Source organism: Pantherophis guttatus, chromosome 1, assembly GCF_059756535.1.
Source record: "Pantherophis guttatus breed Tessera chromosome 1, ASM5975653v1, whole genome shotgun sequence".
NCBI classification, from domain to species: Eukaryota; Metazoa; Chordata; class Lepidosauria; order Squamata; family Colubridae; genus Pantherophis; species Pantherophis guttatus.
In genome coordinates, this window is record NC_142063.1 from 179,527,252 (window position 1) to 179,547,056 (window position 19,805).

The following is a 19,805-nucleotide window of genomic DNA, read 5'->3' on the forward strand; positions in this document are numbered from 1 at the left end:
TCAGGAATTCTGGGAGTTGAAGGCCACAGGTTGTAAAAGAGCCACAATTGCCCACCCCTTCCCTAGCCCGAGTTCCGCTGCCTGGGATCCACGTGGGCTGCCACGTGGTTCCCCACCGGCTCTGGATGGAGAAAGCAGCTTCCAGCCTTCACTCACCCTCACTCTCTGCTCTGTTGGATCGCCGGCCGTTCGCTTACCCCGCCCACTCCCCATCTATTGCTGCCTCCGATGGCTAGAGGGAAAAAAAACTGCAAATTCTTGCCACGGGGCTTCAAAGGAGCCAGTGGTGCAGCCGAACCCTTTGTTAAATTGCTGGCTTGCCCCACCCCTCCGCACCACTATTGATTGCCAATAAATAGTGGTGGGCGAGGGGCGGGGGAGCCAGCAATTTAACAAAGGGTTTGGTATTTTCTTTGTAATTTTATTGGCCCCTGGAGCTTCAGCAGAGGCTAATTAGCCCTTGCTTAGATCGGCTCCCGACCGCCAGCTGATTTGCTCTCAGCTGTTTTGCTCAGTGCTCTTTTGCTTGCTTGGAAAGAGTGCAGATTTTTTTTCCCCTAGCTATACTGAAAAACGAAAGAGAAAGTAAAGCAGGCTGTTGGCTTTGCACGTTGGAAAATTAGGCAGGCAGACTTCTTTTCTTTTTCCTCACCAAAAAAGGTAGGTGCAAACAACGGGAAATTTAGGGAAAAAGAGGAGATTTTAAAACACAAAAGAAAAAAAGCTCTATTTAACTATGGAATTGTAATAATTGAGATACTATTAATTGTATATTTCTGAAAGCAGAAATGGTTAAGTTGTGGTTTGGAGGAATATATGGGGGAAATTATTTGGTTTATTATTATTGGTAAATATAATTAATGGATTTGTAAGAAATTGGATTGCATGGAAATAATTGGAATATTCATGTTCATATTGATTAATATACAAAAAAGGTAGTTATATAACTAATTGATTTATATTAAAATGTTGAATTTATATTAAACAACTAATATTACATAATTAACCAATGTGAGGATGGATATAAAAATAGATGACAATGGGAAGGGGTATAATATAGAAGGGAAAAATTGAATTTGATTAAGATTAGAGATGAGGATGAAGGGTAATATTGGTTTTTTACAAAAATAGATGAGGAATAAATATGGCAAAAAGGAAATATAGAAATTGTAAATTTAATTGAAATGACTAAACACTGTTTAAATTTGTGAACCGGCCAAATACTCTGTTCAAAGAAAATACATTGTATGTTTGTATGTGTGTTTCTAATTATTGTTATTTATTCATATTTGTTCTCTTTTATTCTTTAAAGTTTAACAATTCATTCTTTATCTTAATATCTTTATATTTGTTTGGGGTTGGCTTTCTTCCCTTTCATCTTTTTTATTGTACAGCAATCTTTCTCCTCAAACCTACCACCTCTCTCTTTTCTTTCCTTCTTACTTTCTCTTCCTCCCCCTTTTCTTCTCCTCCCTACTTCCTCTTCCTTTCTCCTTCTCCTCCTCTCTTCCTCCCTCTCTTACCCTCACTCCTACTCTAATTTCCCTTCCCTTCCTTCATCCCTCTCTATTGCTGTATCCTTTTATGCATATGGACTACTCAGAGGGCTGAAAAAGTTATTTCTAACTGGTCCTCGCACTTTTGACCAGTCCTCGAACTTACGACTGTCCTCACATTTTACGTTTTTGCCCTATCTTGTCACCATGGTGAAGAAAAGCAGTTGTGAAATGAGTGACATGGTTGTTAAGAAAGCTGCACGGGCATAAATGTGAGGATGGTCATAAGTGTGAGGACCAGTCAAAAGTGTGAGGCCCAGTCAGAAATGAGTTTTTTCAGCCCTCTGAAAAAAGTCTATGCACATAGCCACACCCACCCGGTCACATGACGAGCTACCCACGCCTACACAGTCACGTGACCAGCTAGCCACGCCCACCGTCACATGATTGCCAAGCCACACCCCCAACTAAGCCACGCCCACAGAACCTGTTGTTAAAAAAATTGAATCCCACCACTGGTGAACGGGCCTCATAAGTGGAATAGCCTAGGGCCTTTTTCATCTAAATCCGGCCCTGGTGAGAGGGCAAGGGGGGAGGGAAGGGCTGAGGGGGGAAGGGCGGGGGGAGAAAATATTTGTATTTATAAAACTTTTCAATTAAAAAAAAAGTGTGAGGATCAGTCAAAAATAACTTTTTCAGCCCTCTGAGTAGTCCATGTGCACAAAAGGACTACCCAGAGGGCTGAAAAAAGTGATTTCTGACAGGTCCTCGCACTTTTGACCGGTCTTCGCACTTATGACTGGTCATCATTTATGCCCATTGTAGCATTCTTAACAACCATGTCACTCATTTCACAACTGCTTCTCTTCACCATGGTGACAAGATAGGGCAAAAACGTAAAATGTGAGGACAGTCGTAAGTTCGAGGACTGGTCAAAAGTGTGAGGATCAGTCAAAAATAACTTTTTCAGCCCTCGGAGTAGTCCATATGCATAAAAGGATACAGCAATAGAGAGGGATGAAGGAAGGGAAGGGAAATTAAGAGTAGGAGTGAGGGTAAGAGAGGGAGGAAGAGAGGAGGAGAAGGAGAAAGGAAGAGGAAGTAGGGAGGAGAAGAAGAGGGAGGGAAGAGAAAGTAAGAAGGAAAGAAAAGAGGTAGGTTTGAGGAGAAAGATAGCTGTACAATAAAAAAGATGAAAGGGAAGAAAGCCAACCCCAAACAAATATAAAGATATTAAGATAAAGAATGAATTGTTAAACTTTAAAGAATAAAAGAGAACAAATATGAATAAATAACAATAATTAGAAACACACGTACAAACATACAATGTATTTTCTTTGAACCGAGTATTTGGCCGGTTCACAAATTTAAACAGTGTTTAGTCATTTCAATTAAATTTACAATTTCTATATTTCCTTTTTGCCATATTTATTCATCTATTTTTTAAAAAAACCAATATTACCCTTCATCCTCATCTCTAATCTTAATCAAATTCAATTTTTCCCTTCTATATTATACCCCTTCCCATTGTCATCTATTTTTATATCCATCCTCACATTGGTTAATTATGTAATTATGTAATACAGTTGTTTAATACAAATTCAACATTTTAATATAAATCAATTAGTTATATAACTATCTTTTTTGTATATTAATCAATATGAACATGAATATTCCAATTATTTCCATGCAATCCAATTTCTTACAAATCCATTAATTATATTTACCAATAATAATAAACCAAATAATTTCCCCCATATATTCCTCCAAACCACAACTTAACCATTTCTGCTTTCAACACAATATACAATTAATAGTATCTCAATTATTACAATTCCCTAGTTAAATAGAGCTTTTTTTCTTTTGTGTTTTAAAATCTTGAACCTCCTCTTTTGCCCTAAATTTCCCATTGTTTGCAGTTTTGCACCTACCTTTTTTGGTGAGGAAAAAGAAAAAGAAATCTCTCTCTGCCTCATTTTGTCACATTGCAGCAAAGACCCTACTTTACTTTCAGTTTCACTTTTTTAGCATAGCTAGGGGAGAAAAACATCTGCTCCAGCAATTTACCTCTTTGCAGCTAGCTAGCCCTCCGCAAAACAGCTGAGAGCAAATCAGCTGAGAGCCGGGAGGCTGATCAAATCAATTTATGGTAATTAACCTATGCTGAAGCTGAAAGGGGCTGTTTTTTCTACTTTTGCAGGCACCAGTCTACTCATTTGTTTTCTTTTAACACTGATCAGCTGTAGGGCGGCCCTTTGAAGCCCCGCGGCAAGAATTTAAACAGTTTTTTTCCCTCTAGCCATCAGCTGGAACTCAGCAATAGATTGGGAGTGGGCGGGGTAAGCGAACGGGGACCAGCGATCCAACAGAGGCAGAAGGTGAGGGTGAGTGAAAACCGTATATTCCCTTCCTGTTCTCCCGCCATTCCCTAGCTTGTCCTGCATTCTTTCCAAAAATCGGGACTTTTTTAAAATGCCGCGGGACGCGGGACAAATTGCTAAAAATCGGGACTGTCCCGCCAAAAGCGGGATGTCTGGTCACCATACTTTAGTTCATTGTTGAGTGCAATTATAGCTCTGGGATAAAAACTATTCAAAAAACGTGTGGTCCGAGTTTTAATTGTTCTGTATCTTCTGCCAGAAGGCAACAATCCAAAAGATTGTAAGCAGGATGAGAAGAGTCTCTGAGAATGTTATGCAACTTCCTCAAACAGCGAGATTCGAAGATGTTGTCCAGGGCTAGTAGCTGGAGTCCGATAATATTCTGGGCAGTTTTAATGATACTCTGTAGAGCTTTTTTGTCCACTACAGAGCTGCTCCCATACCATGCAAGAATGCCGTATGTCAGGACACTCTCAATGGTGCTGCAATAGTAGGACAGAAGTAGATGCTGAGATAGATTTATCTTCCTGAATATTCTCAGGAAGTACAGCCTCTTCTGTGCCTTCTTCACAAGCATGTTAGTATTCATAGTCCATGAGAGGTCCTCCGAAATATAAGTGCCCAGAAAGTGCCATAAGTTCACCATCACGGGACTAGATAATCATCTACAATTTTTTGTACAGTAAGAATTTCTTCACATATTAACAAAAATGATTCTCTAGTATAAAGTATCTTCAGGAAGCTGCATGCTTGCTTCTAAACCCCAGTGAAGAATTGTGTAGATAATAATCATATGGTTATAAAATCCCAAGGTTTGGGGGCTAATGTGCATTTTATTTTGCGGGGGGATATATTTGGGGAAAAGGGGGAAAACTAGACAGAATAGTGAAAAAGGTATTGTTAATTAATTTAAATTAGGTAAAATGTGATTATCCTTGTATATATCTTTTGTAATATAATATAATATAATACAATTTAATGATAGTCTTGAGAGGGATTTTGGGAGGTACAGTACATCCAAGTTTTTCAAGGTTCACATGAACCTTGAGTCTTCAGTTTTGCATCCTACTTTAATAGTACTTCATTGTTTGATGTAACTTGTGTAGTATTATTGATTATGTCATTTGCCATTCCTTATTTTTAGTGCACTATTTTCTTTGTAGTGCCTTCTCCTGGTGCCCTGATGACAGATAGTCTTACATCATTGGGAACGGCAAAGGAAGTTGTAGCTATTAAAGACTATTGTCCAAACAACTTTACTACATTGAAGTTTTCCAAGGGGGACCATCTCTATATCTTAGATACCTCAGGAGGTGAGTGGTGGTATGCACACAATACCACAGAAATGGGCTATATTCCATCCTCCTTCGTGCAGCCCATAAACTATTGGAACTCTTCATTAACTGACAGTGGAATGATAGACTATCTCCTTGAAAGTTCTGATGAAGGAGCAAAAGAGTTGGATCTGCTTGGAGACTGGTCAGATGCAAAGTGGAACCTAGCTAAAAACAATCCTTTTTTGAACAGCATTGAAACTACTAACCATTTTCTGAATGGAAATATGAAAGAAATGTCAGAAAAAAACAAAGAGGGTTCTCCCCAAATCACAATGGATTTGTTACTCTTTGATACAGTGCCTACATTTACAGGGCCAAGTTCTGCAGCAAATAGCAGTGCGGATAATAATCTTGACAAAGTGCCATCAGTGAATGGATTTGATTTTGAGCAAGCAAACAGACGAGACAATCCTTTTTTTAGAAGCAAACGCTCATACAGTTTATCAGAGCTCTCTATACTTCAGGCAAAATCAGAAAGTCCATCTTCATCAGGTTTCTTTACTGGATTGAAATCTCCTACCCCAGAGCAATTCCAAAGTAGAGAAGATTTTAGGGTTGCATGGCTAAGTCATCGGAAACTAGCAAGATCATGCCATGATTTGGATTTGCTGGGTCAGAACCCTGGTTGGGGTCAGACACAACCTATGGAGACCAACATAGTTTGCAAACTGGATAGTTCAGGTGGTGTAGTTCAGCTTCCAGATACAAATATTAATATTCATGTACCTGAAGGACATGTGGCTGATGGAGATGCACAACAGATCTCTGTGAAAGTTCTATTGGATCCACCACTGGAACTCAACAATGACAAATGTAGTACCATAAGTCCTGTGCTAGAAATTAAGCTGAGCAACATGGAAATCAGAACACCCATTATATTGGAAATGAAAATTTCAGCAGAAGTTAACAATGACATTGTGAGCAAGAATTTAGTAGCTTTAAGGTGCCTGCGGAGTGATGTGAAGGAAGGCCCATATACTCCAATGGCGCTAACTTACTGTTATGGAGGCACGATCCAGGTTCAGTTGGAGAACCTGGAGCCCTGCATGTATATAGCTATTGTAGCCCAAGGACAGAACATTTCATATCCTTACACGGTTTGGGATTATATCAGTAAAAAAATTACAATTGGGGTCTATGGTCCAAAACACATACATCCTTCATTTAAAACTGTAGTTGCTGTATTTGGACATGATTGTGCCCCAAAGAGTCTTCTAGTGAATGAAGTTACACGTCAAGTACATAGTGCAGCACCTGTAATGCTGCATTTGTGGGGAAAACACCAGTTCTTATTAAGGCCACAAGACTTAAAACTTTGTATGTTTTCAAATATGCCTAATTATGAGGTGAAAGCCAGTGATCAGGCAAAAATGGTGAGAGGATTCCAAATGAAACTTGGCAAAGTCAGTCGCCTCATTTTCCCCATCATATCACATGATCCTAATGAGCTGTCTGATTTTACTTTAAGACTACAAGTCAAAGATAACAAAGATATTATGCTTGCTCAGTTCTGTGTACAGACACCTCAGCCACCTCTTAAAAATGCTGCTAGGTGCACTGGACAGCGAAGGTTTCTGAAAAAAAATGAAATTGGGAAAATAATTTTATCTCCTCTTGCGACCACCAGCAAATATCCTGTTTTTCAAGATCGGACTGTCACTGGTTTAAAATATGGCAAAATGCTGAAAACAGTAGTGAGGCAAAATAAGAACCATTATCTCTTGGAATATAAGAAAGGAAATGCTATAGCTTTGCTAAGTGAGGAGAAAATCAGATTGAAAGGTCAGCTCTGGACCAAGGAATGGTACATTGGATACTATCATGGTAAAATTGGCCTAGTCCATACTAAAAATGTTTTAATTGTTGGAAAAGTCAAACCAAATTATTTCTTTGGACCTGAGCTTACTACAAGTATGTTGCTGGAGCAAATTCTAAGACCTTGCAAATTTCTTACCTATATCTATGCTTCAGTAAGGACTTTACTCATGGAAAATATTAGCAGCTGGCGTGCCTTTGCAGATGCTCTGGGATATGAGAACTTGCCACTTGCTTTTTTCTGTCGAGCAGAATTGGACAGTGAGCCAGAATGTGTTGCTTCTGTGTTGGAGAAATTGAAAGAGGACTGTAATAATTCAGAAAGTAAAGATAAGAAATCTTTCCAGAAAGAACTGATGTTGGTAAGTATTTTCACTGCTCATTGTTTTAGCTTCTTGTTAGTTAACTTGTTGGTACAGTTAAAGAATGAGGAAATAATAACTGGGTTTTAGCAGTGTCTATGTAGTGTTTAACTATGAATATAAGGTCTAGCAACCAAGGCAGTACCTATTGCTTGCTTCTAAAACAATTCAGCTAAAAAGAACAGTTTTTTTAAAAGAACATATTAAGCATTTGATTACACTTTTCTGCCAACCTAGCAGTTCGTTCTGCCAACCTAGCAGTTCGAAAGCATGTAAAAAATGCAAGTAGAAAAATAGGGACCATCTTTGGTGGGAAGGTAACAGCATTCCATGCACCTTTGGCATTTAGTCATGCCGGACACATGACCACAAAGACATCTTTGGACAGCGCTAGCTCTTCAGCTTTGAAACGATGAGCACCGCCTCCTAGAGTCAGGAACAACTAGCACATATGGGCGAGGGGAACCTTTACCTTTACCTGATACTTTTCCTAAAATATACCAGTAGCCCTTTGAACAGTATCATCAACAAGAATTTGACTGACTAGTCAAATCAAAAAGTACTGTATGTCACTTTTTTGTGTCTTCTAGTCAAGGTTGATTCCTGGCAACTTACTTGGATGAGTAACTGTGAACAAAATGAAGTAATTGCTAAAAGAGGACTACTTGCCCTACAGCTGGATAACAATGTCACTTCTGAAGAATATAGAAAATAGTTTGTGACATGACAGAATTGTGTTTACCACATATAAGGCCTATTTTTAGGTGATGCTTTGACAATTGGAAGTGCCCTGAAGGAATTAGGACTGTGATGGTGAACCTATGGCACCTATGCCCAAAGTGGCATGTGAAGCCATGTTGTCCGGCATGCGTGGCCTTGCCTGTTTGTCTTCTGGGTTTCTGGTGCACATGTGCAAGCGACGATCAGCTGTTCTTTGTGCATGCAGCAGTGCCGATAACCGGCCTGCGCATGCGTGCCGGCCAGCTCATCATCAGGTGCGCATGTGTGCCAGAACCGGAAGTTCGGCTTTTCCGGAGTGCAATCTCTTCGTGCAAGTGCCAGTGCTGAAAACCAGCCTGCACATGCACACCGGCTACCTAATCGTCAGGCACATATGCACCCTAGAATCTGGAAGTTCAGCTTTTCCAGACCCCGTCCCTGACACTCGGTGCCAAAAAGGTTCCCCATCACTATATTAGGACATAGCCCTAATATCAAGAATGGCAGTCGTGCACTATTGAAAATGAATAATAATGTTAACTCTCACATAGGAAAAAGAGTCAACAAAATATATTGTAATTTTAGAAAGCAAAGACAGCAGAATTATTCAGAGTGCTTAGAAGACATAATAGTAAGAAATGAGATTAAATTACAAGAAAGTAGATTTTTGATGGCTGTCAAGGAATTCAGTGATGGAACAGTCTGTATCAAGAGATGGTGGAATTTCTTTTTTTTTTTTTTTTTTTTTTTTTGCAAAAAGTTTTTTTTTTTCCAACACACAAATTACATCTTTTCGGAACAGAGCCCTGATCCGGTCATCAATTTATACAGGTTTTTTTTTTCCCATCTTTTACAAAATTTTGTATATTCTATTTTGCCATAACACTTATTTCTTAATCTTAACTCACCTATCTCCACTAATACCATTTTTAAAAAATTAAGTCAAATTTACTTAATCAAAACAATTACCCTTCTATTAACCCCCCTTAAATCTTAATTCAGTTAATACTTTATAATACATTTCACAATTCTTAGCCTAAATCCTCACTATTAAGAATACAGGTCAAACATGTTTATGTTTCAAAGTCTTATTTCCCTTTCTAAAACTTCCCCACATTTTTTACTTCGTATAATGCTCAATAAATTTTTATTTCCTTATTACTTCACCAAATTTAGATCCTATCTCTAATCCCAAAAATATAGCAATTTAACATTGAAACATAGTTCTTAATTCAAATAAAACTACAATACAATTTTCCAATTTTTTCCCACAATTCTATCTCTTTAACCATACCATTTGTATAAAAACCAGTTTGAGTAATTCTTATTTGTAATTCATAGTTCTATATTATTTCAATCTTCTTTTCTTTTTTGCTTAGATAGATATATTATCAAAAATATTGAAAATATTGAAAATATTAAAGTTATTGAAAATATTCAAATTATTACAATTGTTATAGGTATTTAAACAATATCCCAGTTTTTATAGTCATCAATTATTCTCAAGTAATACCATATAACATCTTAATAAAAATTGATTCATTATGTCCATTGATATATTTTCTTTTAACATAGTCTATTTCTCATATATTATAGCTTCCATCCATATTTCAATTTTAAGTACAGTGGGGCAAAAAAGTATTTAGTCAGCCACCAATTGTGCAAGTTCTCCCACTTAAAAAGATGAGAGAGGCCTGTAATTGTCATCATAGGTAGACCTCAACTATGAGAGACAAAATGAGAAAACAAATCCAGACAATCACATTGTCTGATTTGGAAAGAATTTATTTGCAAATTATGGTGGAAAATAAGTATTTGGTCAATATCAAAAGTTCATCTCAATACTTTGTTATATATCCTTTGTTGGCAATGACAGAGGTCAAACATTTTCTGTGAGTCTTCACAAGGTTGGGGCACACTGTTGCTGGTATGTTGTCCCATTCCTCCATGCAGATCTCCTCTAGAGTAGTGATGTTTTGGGGCTGTCGCTGGGCAACACGGACTTTCAACTCCCTCCAAAGGTTTTCTATGGGGTTGAGATCTGGAAACTGGCTAGGCCACTCCAGGACCTTGAAATGCTTCTTACAAAGCCACTCCTTCGTTGCCCAGGTGTGTTTGGGATCATTGTCATGCTGAAAGACCCAGCCACATTTCATCTTCAATGCCCTTGCTGATGGAACGAGGTTTGCACTCAAAATCTCATGATACATGGCCCCATTCATTCTTTCCTGTACACAAATCAGTCGTCCTGGTCCCTTTGCAGAGAAACAGCCCCAAAGCATGTTGTTGCCACCCCCATGCTTCACAGTAGGTATGATGTTCTTTGGATGCAACTCGGCATTCTCTCTCCTCCAAACACGACGAGTTGTGTTTCTACTTTGGTTTCATCTGACCATATGACATTCTCCCAATCCTCTTCTGGATCATCCAAATGCTCTCTAGCAAACTTCAGACAGTCCCGGACATGTACTGGCTTAAGCAGGGGGACACGTCTGGCACTGCAGGATCTGAGTCCCTGGCGCCGTAGTGTGTTACTGATGGTAGTCTTTGTTACGTTGGTCCCCCCGTGTGGTTCTTGGATTTTTGCTCACTGTTCTTTTGATCATTTTGACCCCACGGGGTGAGATCTTGAATGGAGCCCCAGATCGAGGGAGATTATCACTGGTTTTGTATGTCTTCCATTTTCTAATTATTGCTCCCACAGTTGATTTCTTCACACCAAGTTGCTTGCCTATTGCAGACTCAGTCTTCCCAGCCTGGTGCAAGTCTACAATTTTGTTTCTGGTGTCCTTCAAAAGCTCTTTGGTCTTCACCATAGTGGAGTTTGGAGTGTGACTGTTTGAGGTTGTGGACAGGTGTCTTTTATACTGATAACAAGTTCAAACAGGTGCCATTAATACAGGTAATAAGTGGAGGACAGAGGAGCCTCTTAAAGAAGAAGTTACAGGTCTGTGAGAGCCAGAAATCTTGCTTGTTTGTAGGTGACCAAATACTTATTTTCCACCATAATTTGCAAATAAATTCTTTCCAAATCAGACAATGTGATTGTCTGGATTTGTTTTCTCATTTTGTCTCTCATAGTTGAGGTCTACCTATGATGACAATTACAGGCCTCTCTCATCTTTTTAAGTGGGAGAACTTGCACAATTGGTGGCTGACTAAATACTTTTTTGCCCCACTGTATCTGTAACATATTCTTTTCATATCTCTGTTAACCATTATTAATCTCAATATAGTTATTTTATAAATCAAAATCCTGGACTTTTCTATCTTACCCCATATTCCCCAATTCTTTCACTGTTAATCCCAGTGTAATCATCTTTATAACTATTGTTTTTCACAATATAGTTTCTAAAAACCTCCTTTTTATTATTACTATCCACCTGTCCATTACTTATTCATATTTAATCACGTTGTCTTTGTCTTCTTTATTTCCAGCCGTTATGTCTTATTTCTTTATTTTCTTGCCTGCTTGCGTATATTTCATTTCAGCTTCAATGTCCTCTAATTTTGTCCTCCATGTGGCATTTTAATTATTTTTCTTATTTCCATTCCAAATCAAATACATCAATTTGTTCCTTCTCTAATTCCTGTGCCATTTTATTCTTTTTAAGTTGATGTTATCCCAATTATAAGAGTTCCGTTGTGGTTCCTCTTTTCTTTTTTTTCCCCCAAAGTCAAGCCACCTGCAGACAAAGAAATCATCCTCCACAAATTCTCACGGTTGTTATTTGTAAAGTTCACGATTTTCCAAAACAAAAACCAAGTTGGAATGTTCCTTTTTACTCCAGAAGGTGTCTCTCTGCAATCCACAATTTCCAATTGTTTAACAAGTATCCATCTTGTTTCAGTTACATAACAATCTTACTTGGCTTCTCTTTTTTTTAGTTTTAAAAGTATCACTTTTTTTAAAGTCCAGTCCAAATTTAAACTCTTCTAATCCTTTGAGCATGTCTCAATATTTAACATTTCCAATTAGTTTTATTCAAAAGTCAATTTTCTATCAGGTTTTTTGTCTCTTTAAAGTTACATTTCAAAATCTTTTTGCCCCCGTGCTCCTTAGCCGCTATTTTATTGCTAGGGGTCTTGCAGTTAAAAGATATTTCCCTTGATGTTATTATAAGCCTGGGTTGGCTGTCACTCACCCAGCTTCGAAAAACTCCGTTCCGTTCCACTTTCCTCCTGCTCAATACTTGATCCGGTTGTCCCAGCTTCGTGGCAGCCGCCATGGCTGCCGCCCCCCACCGCTGAGTCACAGAGAGTTCCCTCTGACCTCCGAGGAACTTGCCTGTTCCTCTTGGTCGTCCGAGGTGCCTCTCTTTCTTCCCCATCCCTGCAGGACAGTTCTGGTCCGAAGACTCATCGGCGGCAGTTCATCAGCCGGGGTTTTCGCAGGGCTCGTTGGAGCCCACTAATTCCCCGACTGTCTCGCCGCGATGCCAAACCAGAAGATGGCGGAATTTCTTTTGCTTGGTTGTATTCAGCCAGAGCCAGATTGACTTCTGCTAGAGATACTTTAATAAATGATCCTTGGACTGGGAGTGAAGTTGGATTAGGTGACCTCCAAAGTATTATCCAGCCTTTAAATTCTTAGTATAGAAAGGCAAACAGGATTAACAGGAATTGGATTAGTGTCATGATTGAAGTTCAGCAATAGAAGAATATATTTTATTTAGAAGAAACATAAACAATTGAAAGAATTGCATTGTTCGTTAACATACAAAGGAACGAACTTGGTAGCATGTAGAGAGCATTTGGGTTAAACAAAGCAAAGCAATATTAGTGTCTATAATAGCCCAATTGACTAAGAAAATGCAGATAATGCTTTGTAAGAGCAGCTTGTAAATTTTTCAAAAAGGCATAATATTGTAAAGGGGCTTCAAATGACCCTGCTATCTGTTGAGAGACAAAACTCTGTTAAGCATGGTCTTTTCAGACTTGTCTTTCCTACTCAGAATATGAAAGAAACAACAAGGGAAATGGCTATCCTTGTCTTGATTCTAACTAATAGAAAAACATAGCTGAGGAAAATGAAGATGTAATGCAGAAACTAATGCATTAGTTTTAATCAAACACATTTTGGACAAAAACACATTTTAATAAAGTTAGTAGAATTAGCAATAGCAATAGCACTTATATACCACTTCACAGTGCTTTACAGCTCTCTCTAAACGGTTTACAGAGTCAGCATATTGCCCCCAACAACCTGGGTGCTCATTTTACTAACCTCGGAAAGATAGAAGGCTGAGTCAATCTTGAGCTGCTCAGAATCGAACTCCTGGAGTGAGCAGTGAGTTAGTGCTGCAGTATTGCATTCTAATCACTGCGCCACCACAACTCAATGAGTAAGAAAACCTCATTGAAAATGGAATTCAAAGGGAATGGGGATTTGCATTTTTATAGTACAGTTGTACGGCTGAAAAGTTTGCTTGATGTATAGACCAATGATAGAATTGGAAGGAGGAAAATAGAACATTTACAAGGCCATTTTAAATGTTCCAGTTTTCTCCAATTCCCTGCCAGCCTTTGCTCAGAGAGCTCCACCACCACTAATTAAAAAGCAGAGAATTCTCCAAATATTCATCCAAATATAATTTAAATTAATCATTTTATGGGGGGGGGGAATTAGAAACAAAAGTCAGACAGCACATGAATGTACCAGACTTCTGTCATCAAAACAGAGATTTACTCTGCCATTAAACATTTACTTGTTTACAATGTTTTTATACAGTAGCTTCTCAAAATAAATTTGGGTCATAAACATATTTTTTTTTCTTGAGAAACAGCAAATTACATTTTATCAGATTTAGAACATTAGATCCATCCTAGATGTAGGTTGTTTTTGATTTACATACATGTAAATAATTCTAAGGAATAAAATTATTTGAAAGTTGTAAAGTGAAATTTTGATTGTGCAGTGAGCTATATTTAATTGTAAACTGCTTCATGTTTTGTTTAATGGGAATAAACATTTTAAATAAAAGTATACAGGTCCGTTGGAGAAATATAAATTCAAAATCAGTGACAACAAGAATTGTACCAGACTTTACACATGTTGCGTGGACCTCACCTGATTCTAAGGATAAGCTATAAGAATTGCAAGTGACTTTCACCAGGGTATTATCCACTATTAGACCAACCCTTGACCATCTAGCTGCTGTTTCAATTCCTCCAGTAAAAATGCACCACTTCCTGAGATAGTTCAACAGCTACTATCATTAGAAAACATCATCTGATGTCTATCCAAAATCTCCTTGCTTGTGATTTAAATCCACTGTTTCTTGTCCTCTCATCTGGGACAACTCCAAACAATTCTATCTAAACTTTGGCTTTTTCAAACTATATTATGCAGGCTTGGTTTACTAAAGTTTGCATCAATCAGCTGTCTTTTCTAAAGTAAAGTATTTATTTTTCAATAATACATAACTACCATTCCTAGAATCTTCATATTTTTTGCTATTCATATAATTTTTTTTAAAGTACATTTGTATAGGAAGGTATATAAATAAAACAGGTATGTATGGGTGTATCTTGTCAATTACTAAATTACAGCAAATTCTTCAGAACTTCAATGACTAATCTCGTTTTTTTTTTCTTTTTCTCAGGCATTATTGAAAATGGACTGTCAAGGCTTGGTTGTCAAGCTAATTCAGGATTTTGTTCTTCTGACTACAGCTGTAGAAGTGTCTCAGCGCTGGAGAGAACTTGCTGAGAAATTGGCTAAAGTTTCTAAGCAACAAATGGATGCCTATGAAGCTCCCCATCAGGATAAGAATGGTGCAGTAGATAGTGAGGTAAAAAAAATACATCGTGTTCAGGCCATCCTCGAAGACCAAATTAACTCAGTAACTTGGAAAATGAGTTTCATACTATGTTCAACATACTTTTCCTCTCTTAAAGACAGCCAACCTAATAAAAGGAAGAATCTGTGTTGTACAGCCACTGCAGTAAAAAAAAAAAAATACAGTCATACTTCCAAGATCAGCAGAAATTTTATACCTAGAAATTGTGAGATCCTTCTGTGATCATATACATGTCATGCACACAGAATGTTTCAATTTAACACATTCATATTTAGCAGAAATAATTCATCATTGGACTCTGATTACAACACATAGTACTAAAACAACAACAGTGACCTGAAAAATCTCTTTATTTGCAAGACTAGGAAGGCTTTATTTTTTACATGCTTCTTTCCTGTGGCTCCATTTATGCTATAACATAAACAAAAAAACAAACTTATAGGAATAGGTCCACATTTAATATCTCCCAACTGCTCTTTCCCAGAGCTGTTTTTTGCATCTCTGCATTGGGGAGGTACTGGTCTATATAGTTGAAAGCCAGCTATTCCACAGGAGGAGATAAATGAGAAGGCCAGACTATTGCAGGTGGCACTCCCTTGTGACAAAATCCTCAAGTCTTCACTCCCTTAATCAGATGTATTTCAGAGCAGAAAATATTGAAGATAGCCAGACCGCATAGGCAGTGGTGGAATTCTACCGGTTTGGACCAGTTCTGGCGAACCGTTTGCTTCAACTTTCAGCCGTGAGCGAACTGGTTCTCTCTTTCTTTGAAGTGGGCCCGCCTACTTGCCCCTGCGTTATACTTATCTATATTTCTGCTTCCGAAGCCCAGCTGATCAGGGCAGCAGCGTGGATTGCCACTCTTCAGCTGTTTTCCTTGTTCTCAGCAATGCGGAAGTTCAATTTTCTGCAAAGTGTGCATGTGCGCAGGGCAAACTGGATTGCTGTTTTTGGATAGTCTTCAATAGCAGTCCCATTTAGCACAAGTAATAATAATCCAGTTGCATAATGACAGGAACTTGTGTGCACAACCCGTGATACTCCAGGAAATTATGTGCAAAGGCTATCCTGACCACAATGTCTTGTCTTCTGCTCAGGCAGGAGCCACAAATCCAGGATATCTCCCAGACTGTAAACTAGCTCAATATGGGGGGCTATCATTCAGAATTATACATCAACCATCTCTATTAAACCTCTTATCCATAACTACTTAGTCTTAGAATTCAGCCTAAGTCTGTTCTTTCCCATTCAGACCTAATTGTAATACATTGAGGCAGCCTGTAGATTTCTTGAATCTTAGAATCATAGGCCTTGAAAAGATCTTGGAGACTTTCTAATCCAGGGGTGTCAAACTCGCGTCATCATGGTGGCATCACGTGACTTATCGTGACTTTTCCCCCCTTTGCTAAACAGGGTGTGGCCAGCACATGACAGCGTGGCCAGCGTGTGATGCATCCAGCCTGCAGTTTGACAGTTCTAATCCAACCCACTATTTAAGAAGTAGGTTGTGATTTACTTCATCAAGTGCCTTACTGAAGTCTAAGTAAACTATATACTGAGCATTTCCCTGATCCACTAATTTAGTGAGTTTATCAAAAAGAGGCAATAAGTTTTTTCTGGCAAAATCTGTTTTTAACAAATCCATGTTAGTTTCTAGCAATTGCTTTGTTCATTTCTAGGTGCTCACAAACCTGCTTGATTATCTTTTCCAGGTTTTTTCCCCAAGTATTGGTGTCAAGTTAACTGGTTTGTAGTTTCCTGGATCCATTTTTTCCCCTTCTTGAAAATTGGAATTACATTTCATAAATGTCTGTACCTGTATGTCTTCTCCAGGCACTGAGTCAGGATCTCCTATACTGTATTTCCTATATAATCTAGGATAGAGATATAAAGCTGGATTTTGCCAGCCTATTGATGATCTCCTATTCTGTGTTGACAAATGATCTCATGTTGCAGCTTCATATAGATCAGGGGTGTCCTGATGTTTAGTGAAGGGGGAAAAAGTCCTGAGACATCACGTGATGCCACTGTGACAATGTGAGTTTGACACCCCATTATAGATATTAAGTGTAAGGAGAAAAGGATTAAGCCTGCAGCATCCCATAATAGCACCCAGGCCCAAGCTTTCACTCACTACTACTGATCTGAGAATGCTGAGAAGAACCACAGTATAACAGCACCCCATCCTCTCATCTTTTGCAGCTGGTCCAGTAGATTGATGGTATTGAAGGTAGAGACATATCCAACAATACTGGGAAGGTTACACTCCCCCACCCTAGTCTTGCAAAAAATCAAACAAGGCAAACTGCACTTTCACTCCCATAGTCAGGCCTGGATTTTGATAGGGATCTAGTTAATCCATTTCCTCCACAAGTCTCTGTAATTGTGATCTTTTTATTCTCTCCACATGTTTTCCTGAAAAAGGAAGGTTGGACATTGGAAAGTTCTTATCCAAAAATCAGGATGAACGTTGATTTCTTAAGGCTTCTTAATTTTTAGAGCAAAAGATGCCTCTCTCAAAAGATGTAATCCTTACCATTTGCACATAATCTTCTGTCATCACTTCAGCTGCATTAACTAGCCAAGAACAACAGGCATCCAGTCCAATCCTGAATGCTTGAGTTTAAATTTAATTTGCTAGATATAAATTAAGCTGGCTAAGTCTTAATTTGGTATGTGCACTGCAACTTGAGATTTTTCATTATTCTTATCCTTTCCCAATGCAGATATGAGAAACATCCTAGTACAAGTTTAGCTAACTCATTATAGTGATCCTTAGAAATTATATTATTTCTAGAATATTTTTCTTCCAATTTTCACTGAAGGAAGTCTGAGACTAGACTATGGCACTTAGACTTTCATATTCCACAATAAAAATAGATAAAATATTTAAAATATCTTTATATAAAATTATTGTTAAAGAGAGCTGTGTTAGTAAATGGTGTTAAAACAAACAAGTCTGGTAGCACCTTTTAATAACATTTGTTACTTGAAAAATTGCTAGCAGATTCTTTCTGATTTTTTTATCACCATATAAGAATTAGTGGTAAACAGTCCTTGTTAACATTGGTTTCTATCTGACAGGCAATGTGGAAACCAGCTTATGATTTCATGCTAACATGGAGTAATCAGATGGGAGACAGTTACCGTGATGTTACCCAAGAGCTGCACATTGGACTTGATAAGATGAAGAATCCTATTACAAAACGTTGGAAACATCTAACTGGCACCCTAATTTTAGTAAATTCCTTGGAAATATTACGAGCAGCTGCTTTTAGCCCACAAGAAGAATATGATGATTATGCCCTCTGATGGGAAGTTTAGCCTCATGCAGTCTGTTTTTTTTTTTTATTAGCTCAGTTCAAGAAAAAGCACTTCTGAATTGCCAAAGTTTAGAACATGATTCCTGAGCTAAAAAAAAAAATCTTTTCCTCTTTGCAAAAGATTCCAAAGTCTTTTCTATATTCTGTAGTGGAAACTTTCATTATGTTCAAAATCATACTTTTTAAAAATATTTGGCAGTACCAGACTGAAAGCTCAAATCATTTTGATAAAGACATTGTCATTTTTACAAGGAAAACAGTTTCCTTCTTTTTAAATTATCACTTTGAATAATTGATATAGAGAAGCACAAATATGTCTCCTTGTAGGATTTGGATTTTAATGTGTTTTTGTGAGAATTGCCTTTCAGTTCTTACTCCAACATCTCCTGTAATCTTGTCATCAATGAAACAATTCTGTATTATTTCATTCTATGTAAACCATTTTTGTAAGAAAATATGGGCACACTTTTTCAACTTAGCTGATGTTTCTTACACCAGAATTTAACGTTACAAGTTAGTGTTCATATAAAAGATGTGTTTCATTCTTGTGTGCTTTAGATCTAAGGGCAAAAAAGCAAAATTAAGCAAAAGCCCTAAACAATTTTTATTAAAAATAAATAAACCTTAATGGATGCCATGTATTGCCTTGTTTGTTGCAAAAATCAAATCCAGAAAGCACATACAGGTAAACTTATTCAGCAGGATTCATTAACTTCTTTATATACATAATAATACATGAAGATAAATGTACAATACCAATATAGATTCTTCTTCAACGTAGTAGCAGTTGCAAGCAAAACACAAGCAGAGTACAGCAGACAGACAAGTTTTCAGCTTCAGAGCTCAGAGCTTAACACAGAACCACACCCAGGCTCTTTCCAGTTTCAGTTTCAATTCAGCAGAGCAGACCTCATTGGCTGACCTAGTTGCTATGCCTATTCATTGTCTGATCTTGTTACCATATCTTCCCACTCATGAATATTCTGACATGCCTCCCTCCTTTATCACACAGGTTATGCAATAATAATGTATGCTTGTCATCCCTAATAGCAGATTAGATCTTCAGAAATTTACAGTATTGGGCTATATTTAAAATATGGAAGACTGTTACTCCTTGTTTCGGACTGCATCAGTTGAAAATCAGAAGACATGTCACATCATTAAACATTGCTGTATAAAAATAAACATAAAAATTAGCAGGCCAGACAAAATTATAAATTTGAACTGTTTTTGTGATAGATGTGGGGTCTCCTTTAAAAGAAAAATGTAGTACTATATTGTACACCATATCCCCAATGTAGTATTAAATTGTTGTTTATTACTTGTTTTATTGTTTATTGTTTTAATATGCAATACACAGCTTGGAGTTGGTTGGAGGATTGAGGTGACTTACACATTCAACAATCAAACAAGAAATAGTTTTGCTGAAATCTGCTACTTGCAGTTTTTGAAGTATGTGTAAGCTAAAACATAGATGTACTAAGTATTAGGCCTATTTATAACTGGAAGAACAATTGGCCAAGCAGAAGTTCAAAGTTTCATTAAATCAGAAAGTAGTTTGCTAGAAA

General features: G+C 37.7%; 1 protein-coding gene across 8 annotated transcripts in view; it reads left to right on the top strand.

Moving 5' to 3' along the window:
* SH3BP4 (SH3 domain binding protein 4) overlaps positions 1-18,874 on the top strand; it is a 72,515-nt gene extending 53,641 nt beyond the window's left edge. For 5 of the 8 annotated variants that reach the window (XM_034426219.3, XM_034426215.3, XM_034426217.3 and 2 more), the window contains 3 exons: positions 5,041-7,391; positions 14,717-14,905; positions 17,999-18,874. In XM_034426219.3, the coding sequence (XP_034282110.2) occupies positions 5,061-7,391; positions 14,717-14,905; positions 17,999-18,226 (2,748 nt within the window). In that variant the 5' untranslated portion in view covers positions 5,041-5,060 and the 3' untranslated portion in view covers positions 18,227-18,874. Of the gene's footprint in view, positions 1-5,021; positions 7,392-14,716; positions 14,906-17,998 lie in introns of all 8 variants that reach the window. The other 3 variants (XM_087885350.1, XM_034426218.3, XM_087885343.1) reach the window with 1 other exon arrangement.
* The last annotated feature ends 931 nt before the right edge of the window (positions 18,875-19,805 follow it).